Source organism: Triticum urartu, chromosome 4A (assembly GCF_056163025.1).
Source record: "Triticum urartu cultivar PI428250 chromosome 4A, HENAU_Tu73, whole genome shotgun sequence".
Lineage (NCBI taxonomy): Eukaryota > Viridiplantae > Streptophyta > Magnoliopsida > Poales > Poaceae > Triticum > Triticum urartu.
In genome coordinates, this window is record NC_141876.1 from 328,969,560 (window position 1) to 328,982,206 (window position 12,647).

At 43.6% G+C, this 12,647-nt stretch overlaps 2 protein-coding genes across 8 annotated transcripts; one reads left to right on the forward strand and one right to left on the reverse strand.

The window, feature by feature from the left end:
• Nucleotides 1-1,146: 1,146 nt before the first annotated feature.
• Nucleotides 1,147-11,219, reverse strand: LOC125529899 (putative protein phosphatase 2C 12). Its single transcript, XM_087518333.1, has 8 exons — nt 10,995-11,219; nt 3,285-3,456; nt 2,784-2,937; nt 2,641-2,704; nt 2,381-2,482; nt 2,052-2,177; nt 1,734-1,966; nt 1,147-1,243 (listed from the first exon to the last, which is right to left on the reverse strand). The coding sequence occupies exons 1-8, from the start codon at nt 11,217-11,219 to the stop codon at nt 1,147-1,149; spliced, it is 1,173 nt and encodes a 390-aa protein (XP_087374459.1).
• On the forward strand, nt 4,381-10,940 carry LOC125529898 (uncharacterized). 7 transcript variants are annotated; one of them, XM_048694316.2, is made up of 12 exons: nt 4,381-4,904; nt 5,439-5,923; nt 6,039-6,085; nt 6,399-6,538; nt 7,176-7,339; nt 7,415-7,532; nt 7,779-7,843; nt 8,084-8,154; nt 8,344-8,440; nt 8,537-8,899; nt 9,714-9,816; nt 10,276-10,940. In XM_048694316.2, exons 5-10 carry the CDS (start codon nt 7,232-7,234, stop codon nt 8,558-8,560), a joined length of 483 nt encoding a protein of 160 aa, XP_048550273.1. In that variant the 5' UTR covers nt 4,381-4,904; nt 5,439-5,923; nt 6,039-6,085; nt 6,399-6,538; nt 7,176-7,231; the 3' UTR covers nt 8,561-8,899; nt 9,714-9,816; nt 10,276-10,940. The 7 variants fall into 7 exon arrangements, 3 of the variants coding, with proteins under 3 accessions (XP_048550273.1, XP_048550274.1, XP_087374460.1); XM_048694317.2 differs by having other exon boundaries at nt 8,537-8,844; XR_007292770.2 differs by having other exon boundaries at nt 4,388-4,904; nt 7,779-7,939.
• Nucleotides 11,220-12,647: the final 1,428 nt, after the last annotated feature.

Here is a 12,647-nt window from a genome sequence, read left to right on the forward strand (position 1 = left end):
TCCTATGAGAGAGAGTTGAGTGTTGGGGAGACTATCATTTGAAGCACAAGAGCAAGGAGTTCATTACCTACACACCATTTGTTACTTCTTGGAGAGTGGTGTCTCCTAGATTGGCTAGGTGTCACTTGGGAGCCTCCGACAAGATTGTGGAGTTGAACCAAGGAGTTTGTAAGGGCAAGGAGATCACCTACTTCATGAAGATCTACCACTAGTGAGGCAAGTCCTGTGTGGGCGATGGCCATGGTGGGATAGACAAGGTTGCTTCTTTGTGGACCCTTTGTGGGTGGTTGCTTCTTCGTGGACCCTTCGTGGGTGGAGCCCTGTGTGGACTCGCGCAACCATTGCCCTTGGGTGGAGCCCTGTGTGGACTCGCGCAACCGTTACCCTTCGTGGGTTGAAGTCTCCATCAACGTGGATGTAGGATAGCACCACCTATCCGAACCACGGGAAAAACATCCGTGTCTCCAATTGCATTTGATCTCTCCAAATCCTTCCCTTTACATTCTTGCAAGTTGCATGCTTTACATTCCGCTGCTCATATACTCTTTGCATGCTTGCTTGATATGTATTGTGTGTGTTGAAATTGTGCCTAAACTCCACTTAAACCGAAAAGGCTTAAAAATTGCAACTTTAGCACTAAGTGTCTAATCACCCCCCCCTCTAGACACATCTACGTCTAGATCCTACAGAGTTGCATAATCTCATAGTCATAGGAACATGTATAAGTCATGAAGAAAGCAATAGCAACAAACTAAACGATCAAGTGCTATGCTAACGGAATGGGTCAAGTCAATCACGTCATTCTCTAATGATGTGATCCCGTTAATCAAATGACAACTCATGTCTATGGCTAGGAAACTTAACCATCTTTGATTCAACGAGCTAGTCAAGTAGAGGCATACTAGTGACATACTGTTTGTCTATGTATTCACACATGTATTATGTTTCCGGTTAATACAATTCTAGCATGAATAATAAACATTTACCATGATATAAGGAAATAAATAATAACTTTATTATTGCCTCTAGGGCATATTTCCTTCACCCCATCCCTAAGGTTCTGCATAATTAAACTACGACGAGGAAGAGCCCCCTCAAGAACACATCCATACCTATGCTTCCAAATCCACCAAGCTACCAACACGACTAAAGAATCGAAACCCTTGCAGTGTTGTCGAACCGCTTGCTGCCTTGCTTGACGCCACCAATCAGTAAACGCAAGATCATTTGGCCTTGCAGTGTGCTGTGTAACCCAACCAAGGACAACACAGAGAACCAAACTTCTCTAGAGAACACGCATGCAGCGAGCAAGTTTTATATGGTTTCCTCCTGGTCATAGAGCACACATTTTTCAGGGTGGTCAAGACCTCGACGAGCCAATCGATCAGCAGTCCAACATCGATTTAGAGAGGCCAACTAAATGAAAAATTGGCAGAGAGGTGGAGCCCAAGTTTCCCAAATTCCTTCCGTGGCTCAAAATCAACAGCCCCTAAGAAGAAACGACGATAGGCTGATCTGATCGTGAGCTCTCCTGAATAAGTTGACACATTCACCTACATCCATTGACAAATGAAAGTAACATGACAGGAATGCACTAGCAAGTGTCAATGACACCTAAGAGGACATCTCCGGGACATATATGATAACACCATTATAGTATACTGATGCATGTTCCCAATATACTCTTCTAGGACAAACTTCGAAATTCTACAGTGTATTACAGTAATGCTAACCTTTGAGCAAGCATTGCGGACCCCTCTTCGTATAGTTCCTCTACAACATCAGGTTCAAAACACCCATTGTCTGTCTGTTCTTCAGATAATTCATCTGAGGGCCTCCATCGGAATAATGCTTTGATGCCTCCTTTCACATGCCTCTTCAATGGAGGGCTTAGCTTTTCTGGAGGTAATATGTCGACTACTATGCAGGTAGTATCATCTCGTAGTCCTTTTGAGCTCACAGCTTCCTAGATAAGATAATGGCTTATAAGTGTACCAAGATATGCACTATGCCAGGAAGGGATACACCTGCCTGTAATAAAATTTCAGTACTTTAACAACTCGATTCGCAGCAGCTTCAGCTGGCAGCCCCCTGGTGTAGTTCAGGGCTTCTTGAAAGCGCAATGCATCCCACACACCATCACTAGCAATGACAAGCCGCCCTCCGGCATTGGATAGCTGCAATAAGTTTGGATGCATCAAATCTCAGATCTATTATGATCGCAAGAATTAGCTGTTTTAATCTAAGAAATCATTGGTCTTTATATGGTATTATTGGTGTCAGATATTATTTATAACATGACAGAATCTTTTCCACACATGGCCGCATGCATCATCATGATGCAGAGGCCGGGGGTACGCCTCCATTTCAAAAAAAAAACTTGCTTCACATGGGGGACAGGAACTATGTATTCTCCAACGTCGGTATCACCAATTGACCTTGACAAACACAATCCGCCTGGCCAACATCTTAGTGGACCGATCTGAATAATGATTGCAGAGGGAAAAAGTGAAATAAAAATAGTCACTGGAACTACATTTACAGTACGGTATATCCAAGGAAAGAAAAAATATATAAACAGCCTAGGAGACAGTTGTTAACTTGGTAACTGACAAACATACACAAATGAAAAGAACATACCCCAACACCTCTAGCAACATTTATTCTCCCAACTTCACCACCACTTGCTGTTACACGCTCCACCCTGTAGTCATGGACCTTAGTTTAATCACAAAGATAAGGATATTACATGAATGCAACAAAGCCTCGATGTATGAACATACTCCTCCTCATTGGCATCCAGGCGGTGATCAACAGACAAGAAGTAAACTGAACCTTCAGCAGATTCTAGAATACAACGCGAATCACCAACTGATGCTACAGTGACAACCCATCCATCTATTATAACAAAAGTCACCGTGATTCCTGAGCGTGCAGCTGAAAACAATGTTGCAGTCAATTCACACTGCAGAGCAACAATACTGATGATACTATGCAATATAAGCAGCTAAAAATCATAAAGGTACCATCAATGCAGCAAACAGTAATATGTTTAGCTTTGCAAAGATCACCCAGACATTGATAACTACTTTTTTATTATGGATGATAAATATGTATACCTTATATCCTATTAAACAAATAGTACTTCTACATAAGAACATGTAATAAAGGGAAGATACATTTTTGAAGAGGGGGTAATGCTATAAGCCTCCACATAATAATCATGCGTACATATATCATCCCTTACAGTACTTAAAAGTGTAAATCTAATGAAAGAACAATACCTTTTGTTTGGAAGTCTTTATCTGTTTTAACAAAACTTGCAACTAGTGCCCTTGGCAATGCCGCTGTACACTCCTCACTTGTAAGATTTGGAGGAATAGCAGCTAACACATTGTTTGGGAGATTCTCCCTAGTGTATACTGCAGCCGCAGGTCCGTTGTGGCCATCAACAATCTAAGAAGAAGCCAGAATAATAACTCAAGTCAGACTAGCAACCACTTCAGTTGGTGTACGCACAACTTAAAAATAGGTGACAGTATAGTGATAAACTCAGTGTAGAACTGCATTTTTACAGGAATAAATTCATTGTGACTTTGGCTTGCCATTATTGCATGCCAAGGGATCTTGCTGAGTTCATATACAAAAATTAATAGAACTAAATAGATTTTTTGAGAATTGCTGGAAGCCCAAAAGATCTAGCAAAGCTAGGACGTCCGCTATGAATGTACCTAAACTCAATAACCTTCTGACTACCGAAATGACCAGACAAATAACAATGAAGGGCCAGTAAAATATTAGTAGCTGACAAATGCCCTCATATGCCTTGATGCAAACACACCACAAAATAAGGCCAATGACATGGTCCTCTATGTAAAAGTCAAAATATTAGACTACAAAGATGAAACACCCACATGATTCATCGACTTCAAAGGCATCACTGTGAGGCTGTGAGGTCTAGTTAGGCAGGCTTTATGCGAATTGGAGTATGTATGAACAACACTTTTATTTGACTTGTCTCAATGGGCTTATTGCAAAAACAAAAACATATCGACAAATTAAGGAGAACCAAAACATTGAGAGCCGAAGCATTGAACATATAAATTGAACATATAAACCCTTCTAGGCAACCTGCCCATACGAGGCCATTGCGTTTTGCGTTCGATCTGGTTCACCTAATTAGCATCGCTGTAATGAAAGGTTCACCTAATTAGCATCGCTGTAAAGTTTTCAGTACCTTTTGACTAGCTGTCAAAGATCCAGCCATCAGTTCTGGCTTACTCTGTGTTTTTGCGGTTTAGTAGATGACACATGGGCCAGGCATCTGCGTGGGTCATCGGTGCAGTGTGCGTTGCACGCGTGCGTGCGGGTGCGAAAAAGAGGCGCTCTGCGGAGCGAGCGGGCCGCGTGGGCGAGCGAGAGAAAAGAAAAGGGGAGGCGAGCGGCCAGACCTAGCCCCCGCCGCCGCCTCCTCTCCTACCTCCGCCGCCTCTTCGTCGGTGCTATCGAAGCCTGGGCTACGTGAGCGCGCGAGCTGCTGGTGGTGCTTGAGGCAAGGCTGCTGGGGCACGGTGCCTCCACGGGGCCGGGGACAGGTACGCGCGCTCGCCGCGGCGGGAACGAGAGTTGTCCCCACTCCTTCTGTTCCCCATCGCCGGCCTCCTCTCAGCCTTGGCCTCATTGCTCACGGGAGAGAGAGAGAGAGAGGAGGAGAAGGAGGCGGCGGCGGCCGCCGCGGCCAGAAGGAATGAGGGGGTTGGGGCGTTGGTCCTCCGCGACAACATCCAGCCTTCTCCCCGTCGCAGTCGCGTGGTCCTCGACGACGACTCCCTTGCGCTCCTCCTCCTCCGCATCGACAGGACTCTCTCTAGCCTCTCGCTCCACCTCCTCGCACACTCCTGCAGGTTCGCCTCTTTTTTTTCCTTCCTGCAATCTTCCTAGGTAGAGAGGTTCATCTGTCTGGCTTCCTTTTTCCACTCAAAAAGAAAAAAACGGCAACTCGTCTTAGATTAGATTGATTTGAGCAGGAGCAAGAAGTTCCTTTTTGGGATAATCCTTGATCTTAATTTAGATAATTAGGCTCCTCAATTTCGCTGTAGGTTGTTATGACATTCATCTTCTTTTCTGGAAGAGAGCAACACTCATCATGGATCAGGACTAAACATGGGATTTTGAAATAACATAATTTTGTGGTAGACTATTGTTTTACAGAGTTAGGATTTTGTTCTTTATGTCTGCCTGTCAGATAAAATCAGGTATACTTTAGCCGCCTTCTAGAACAACAGTTTTTGTTGGGATAAAAAAATAAGGAGGGACTGAGTTTTCTCCAATTCTCAAATTCATGTGCACATGTACATTTTCGTTTATTCTAAAAAGGGGAAAGGTTAATAGGACGGCAAAAGCTAACTGCAAGCTTGATGTCTTTTACTCATGTATAGATTATCTTGGCAATCAAGCCAACAAATCAAAAGGAGACAAAGGAAAATGTGTGACCAAAGGAGTCAAGCAAAAGCACACCAAGCAAATCACCACCATTGAAGTTTCAGCATCTGTTTTTCGTAGTTGGACTAAACCTGATTAGAAGGAGATGGTGCCCAGCGATGGGGGTGCTTGGCCGCTGCCACCGCCTAGGATGACCTCTTCGTCGGTGCTATCGGGAGCCTAGATTATCTTGGCAATCAAGCCAACAAATCAAAAGGAGACAAAGGAAAATGTGTGACCAAAGGAGTCAAGCAAAAGCACACCAAGCAAATCACCACCATTGAAGTTTCAGCATCTGTTTTTCGTAGTTGGACTAAACCCGATTAGAAGGTGATGGTGCCCAGCGATGGGGGTGCTTGGCCGCTGCCACCGCCTAGGATGACCTCTTCGTCGGTGCTATCGGGAGCCTAGGCTACGTGTCCGACGAGAACTCTGCGAGCAGGCACGTAACCCATCTTGATGGCCTTTTCGTTTGTGCAATGTTGTGTTGCCCTTCTCCCGCTTGTTGTTTTGGTGCGATGGTAGGTGAGTTTCTGATGCATGGTGGCTGCTTGCAGGTGTAGAGGAGCAAGTTTTGGTTGGAATTGAAATTCCTGAAAGCAAGGTACTGTCAAATCATCCTTGTTTTATTATTCAGTGCTTATTTCCTTGTGGATATACATCTTTACTATCACATATGCTACAGATCATGAATGATTTTCTGTTTGACCTTGGTTATTCTATTGAATACTGGCCTGATGCACTAAGAATTCCGCCCAACCTTTATTTGCATCACATGTATTTTTGAATTTTCTGAACTCTATCTGAGAAAGCATATATTTGCTAACAATTACAGCTCTGGTAGAGAATCTTCTATATTGTTCTATTCTTTGTTATATGATAGAGCCCAAGGAAACTGAAGCAACTGATTTATGCAGGCAACTGAATGGATTAAAGCTCGAAAGCTCATACCTGGATGGTTTTTGTCACACCAAAATGAAGTATAAGAAAACCTTATAAAAGAAGATACATACCTGTCTGGGCGTCCTTGCTATCGTCGTTTCCAACCCGTCCGCAGGTATTGCAGCTCCTTCCCAGATATGTGCTTAAGCGGCTACTGTTTGCTCAGGAAAATTTATCTTGTGAGTTGTTGTGATGCCATTGCTAGAGTACTATCTCGCTTATAGGTTACCTTTTCTTGCACATGGATGAATTTACTTTACCTGGTGTTTGTGAGCTATTGTAGTTCCATTGACCTACAGTTTTTACCTGATCTGTTTCCGCCAATCAATGTATTACAGAACTTTTGACAGTTTATAGGCTTTGATTATAAGCTTGATTACATAATCAGTTTTTAAATTAAATGCCCATGCTGCAGATGGTATGCTAGAATTTTTGCTAGAGTACTATCTCGCTTATAGGCCGCCTTTTCCTACACATGGATGAATTTACTTTACCTGGTGTTTGTGAGCTATTGTAGTTCCATTGACCTACAGTTTTTACCTCATCTGTTTCCGCCAATCAATGTATTACAGAACTTTTGATAGTTTATAGGCTTTGATTATAAGCTTGATTACATAATCAGTTTTTAAATTAAATGCCCATGCTACAGATGGTATGCTAGATTTTTTGTCATATGAGCCTCAGAAGCACACTTCTTTGTCATATGAACCACATGCTACTGATGCTTTATGTTTGCTGTGTTCTTTGCTTAGGGTCTGCCACTCTTGGGTGCCCTTTTGGGTAATGGTCTAGCTGTTTCCTTGCATCCATGCTGCTGCAGGGTTGTAGTCGTACCCGTGGCCATGGTTATCACTCATCAACTTGGTCGTGCTCATGTGGACTATTTATTTCCAACAATGCCATCAAACCATCAGAGGTACCGTCCCGCTCACCGTGGTCTCGTTTTGTATTAGTTCACCACCTGTAGCAATCATCTGTTTTTTTGTTGCAGGTTCCTCACCGGTTTCCTTTTGCTGCACCTTTGTTTGGTTGCTCTAGGGTGAGAGGACCTCTCTGCGTCTGTATGCTGATTTGGTCATGGAATTCGAGCCTCATTTACTGCACCTCTGGTTTGTGTATTTTCATGGAATGCCACTCTCAAATTAGTTTAGCTTTGTCCACACATATTATGATGTTTTGTGTCTATTGCTGCCTTTGGCATATTTAATCATCTATGTGTCTGCCATGAATTTAACATGAATATATTCCTGTTTTTTGTTACTTCTCTTGGCTTGGATCACTATGTTTGTTCTTCCTTTGCCTTTCAATACATCAAGGTGAGCTTCACACATCGTTCCCTCTTTTATTATATTCAGGCAATGAAGGATCAGTACACGCCCAATCTTCTGTGGCCTCCTCTCATAAGAACTTCTACATCGCTGTATGAAAATAGCTTTTCTTTGTCCATGTGATTATTTGGGGATTTTTGCCCATAAAAATAGCTTCTGATGCCAATACCGAGATGTTATTGATGCATGTGAGCCGCTCTAATTGACTGTATTTTAGAAATCGTGTACCCCACGATTTTGGAAACCATGTAAATGAGTTAATTGAGGACTGTAAGATCCCTTATCAGATTATATCATTTGTTGCTAACTCATGTTCCTTCAAACGCTTGCAGGGTTGGATTGGATATTCACAGAACTTTATACCATATACTTTGGGCATTGCTGAAACAACTGAATGTCAAAGGTACATGCTTTTTCTTTTGATTGTTGTAGCCATCCTTCATCTCCAGAGCCATGGGGTATTTTCATACGCCCAGACCCAATGATTTCCCAATGATAAACTGCCTTTTACTTTTGTGTATGGTCTGCTGTGCTTATTTTAGCCCCTGCTAATTGATGCTAACTATGTTAGACATATTTTTTGGGTACCCAGGTGCTTATGGGTTGTCCTACAATTTGTGTGGATGTATTTAGCTGTGGCGTTTATGGTAGCTGCAGCAGCTTGTCAATTAGTTCTTAGTCAAGGACAGGTAATTTGCCTCTTAACCCTTTGCAACCATGTAATGCACACATGTTATCCAAAAGATTTTTTTGTAGGTTCTTGATTTTTTGCTCTTGCTTCACAGGCACCAATACATGCTACCACTTAATTCAGGTCATGGTACCACTTAATTCAGGCCATTGTACCTGCAACGTCCGGTCTTCATGGGAATGCGTACCGCCGTCGAATCCTATTGACCCGCACTCGATCCCGACCCTCGATTGGGGTCGATGAACCCGGTACACGGGACACGGCGTCGACCCGCGTTCCCGGCTACTATGGTCTTAACGCGAGGAGGTGCCGAGATACACGAGGGGTTGGAGCAGGACTGCAAGAGGAGTTGAGGACATGTTTTGTTTTAGATCCACCTGATTAGTCCCAAGTTTTTGCAAGGTCTGCTTCTTATGCAGAGGTTTCTTTTGATGGGCAGCCTAGCCAATTAATTATGGTTAGTCCTTTTACTTAGATTTAGTATTAGGTGAATTATTTGCTTCTGTGTCGATGAACAAATGAGTCTGATTTAATTTTGCTTTAGATTATTATCGTTTTCGATGTTGGTTTGAAGTTAAAAGTGAGAAAGAGATTAGGTGACAGGGATTTGGTGTGACAAACTTTTATTTTGTCTTGTGTTTAATCCTATTTAGCTTTTGTAGATAACTCTATGATAGCATCTGTACTGACAATAATTTGTGTAGAATGTTGAGTGCTTGAATTAACTTGATGTATATATGATAGCATCTGTACTGACAATATTTAACTTTTATTTTGTGTTTAATCCTATTTAGATCATGTATGTCGTAGAATGTTGAGTGCTTGAATTAACTTGATGGCCACAATAATTTGTATAGCCGGAAGTAGTGCTTATATTCGAATCACCTCCTTTTAGCTAAGAGTAGTAGGCGATGAGCAGCAGGCAGGTGTGAGTCAAATAAAAGGAATGCAAGAACTCGAGTTTACCCTGATAAAAGGTTATTTAAACCATTTTGTTTTACTTTATGGGAATTGCATAACGAAGATATTCATAGTGGAATGGGCTTCTTTTCTTCCATAATTTACTTTCATCAACATGGTCTCCAACTCCTCATCTTGAAACATCGGATTGGAGATTTCGAGAGAAAAAAATTACTTGTAATAATTTCACAGATTTTACATGATCAGTACAGTAAGAAGGCTTGCAAGAATTCGTAAGATAGTTTTGAACTCTTCGCAAACCGAAAGGATCATATATTGACGCAAACAATTTATGTATTGTTTTGTACCAGTTTGGATCACTCTGGGCAATTCTCTCTGGAGTTGAGAGTACTCTGAGCACTGCCCATAGCGTGCCACGACGACCGTTTGCACTATAGGAGCCTCGCGACACAGGTCATCTCTCTCCTTTCTCCTCCTCCAGCTTCCCTCCCTTTAGGTCTCATTGTAGCTTTTATGTGCGAGAGGCTTGATCATGGGCATAAGAACAACAGTTTTCCATTTCATTTGTGTGTGCGCAAGAGCAATGAACTCGGAAGGGTTTCTTTTCTAATGTGATTTGCTTCATTCCTAAATATAGCTCATCGTTTGTGCCCTCTTTTTGGTCGATGACGTGGATATTCCTGTTGAAAGAAAGGTCTGGAATTCACAGTTTGATGCATTAGTAGTCGTTGCCGTATTTCTGTTTTTCTGTTTGCCTGGTCTCCCCTTGCTATGCTGAATGAAGTTTGCTTGCCAGTGTTTCGTTTACTATGAGAAGTTACATGCATGAGGCATGATAGATGCATTCCTCATATTTTGTTTCTATCTGCTAACTTTGACTTCCTTTTTTTTCATGCATTGCTCCTTCTACAGTCCTCATATGAGAAGTGGGGATTCCACCAGCATTCTCACAAATAGGTACTATTCATTTTGCTTCAGAGAGATGTCGGTTGATGCTGCGTTTAACTGGATTTGGAAAGCTAAGTGCAATATGAAATGGAAAGGTTTTCGCCTGGCTTCTCTTGGCTAACAGGCTGAATATGAGAAATATGCCACGCAGGAGGCACTACCGAGTTACTAATGACTATACATGCCTGCTGTGTGATAATCCTCCCGAGGAAACCCTGGCAATTCTCTAGGGTGACTTGGCCAAACTCTGAATGCAGACTTGAGATGTTGCACATGGGAAAACAAACTTGGCACAAACCTCTGTTCATGGAAACTTTCATTGTTGCCGTATGGGGGATCTGGATGGAGAGAAATGACAAGTCCTTCAGAGGAATGCCCATGCAAGCATTATCCAACAATAACAAGTCTTCTTATTCATGCATGCACACCCTTAGAAGACCACAATGGGCCTAAGAAATCTTCTCTGCTCAAATTATGTATGCGTATCTATATGAGGCATCTCTCCTATGTTGCTTGCTTTTTAAAAGCATTGTAAATGGCTATCAAAACTTCTTATAACGCTGTGTATCAGCATCATACCTAAGTATATATTTCCTTATAACTAAATATTCTGACGAGCTTGCTTCAAATGCTTGGTTTGCTCTCGCCCTTTGCGTCATTGGCGCACCGGGTCATCTAGTTACCACAAACATCGAGATGGTGTCGCCGCCGCCTGCATTGTCACCGGGGCCCTCGCCTGGAGTGCGGTGGCAATTGGCCACGAGAAGCGTGAAGTCCTCCCCTTTCTTGCTCTTGCTCGCCTCCCCGAACAGGATATCCGGTTTCTCCACCTTCTGGTTGCACAGCTCTCGCTTGAGGAGCACGGCCAGGGGTACACCTGATCCATCTACCTCGTTGTGCACCTCCATGGGCCTCTCCCACACACCGTAAATCCTTCAATTCCAAGAAAATGGCAAGAAATGCGAACAAGGAAACAGCTCCCAAATCGATTGAACAAATTCTTCTAGAGCATCACGGCGGAGATTACCTCTAGTGGATCGACCCGGAGATGTGGCCGAATTCGTTTCCCCCCTAGCCAGACATGAACTCCCATAATAAGAAACCACAACTCCGAGAGAAGTGGGGAGATTTTGGGGGGTTGGAAATACAAAAAGGATTAAGAAGGGGTCGATCCGCTGGAGGAGCCAGGAATTAGTTAAAGCCATTACTGGAACCGCTGGACACGATGCAAACACTGACTGACAGCTAACACCTCTCATGTATATTACCCATAACAGTTTTTATTTGGACCACATCGTATATGACTTACTCCCTACATTCCAAATGTAGTGCGTCCGTAATTTTCGGAGATAATTGCATGTTAGTCCTTATAGTTGCAGGCAAATGTCTAACATCGTCCTCATAGTCAGGAAATGCTTCAGTACAGTCCTTATACATGTGAATACGACGTCTATACAGTCCTTGAGGTTGCAACAGCGGTCCTGACTATACACCTCACTTACGTAGCCCGTATCCATCCACTGCCACAGCATAGGTCCCACATGTTAGGCGGACCGAGTCAAAGGGCTGATTACTTTGCATTCTACCCAATCCATCCCGGTCGTTCTACACTAACTGAAATGGGAAAAAAAATTCGGTGGAGACCGGCTGCAAACCTCCTCCTGTGCGTACCCGATCGCATCTGCTGACACCTGTACGTTCCCAGCATCCCACGGTATCCCTCGTCTCACCCGCTCCACGCGCTCCTTCGGCTCGCGCGCTGACGCTCGGCTCCAACGACACTATCTCGGCTCCTGGACGAGAGGTGACCACGCAGATGAGTCGGCTCAGGTGCGCTCCTTCCCCTTCTCCCAGTCGTTCGCCGCCTCCGCCGTCCGCCGCAATCGCCTCTGCCGTCCACCGCCGGCCCCCTCGTCCGCTTCCGCAGTCGCCATTTTCTCATTCCCCCCCCCTCCCATTCGCTACCGCGATCACCTCTTCTGCCCCGCCCCCTCGTCTGCAACGGGGAAGAGCGACAGTGGCCGCCGGCCACACGACGCTGATGCAGCTTTCAGTTCCTTCTCCCTTCGGTTTGCCCACTGATTCTTTTTGAGATTCATTTGGCTGCGATGCAGTTGATCTGTCCATTGCTGGGGTTGGTTTATTGATTTGTATTTCTGTTCAACTTCCATTGTTCTCGCTGATGAACTGCTGTTGTTATATAGTGTTGCGTCAGGAGACAAGCATTGCCCTGATGCGGTCGTAGGTAAACATTGGATAATTAACACATTTTTGTAGGTGATAATGAACATATACATGTGAGGAAGTTTCTGTGCTTCCAATACTAAGCAACCAAT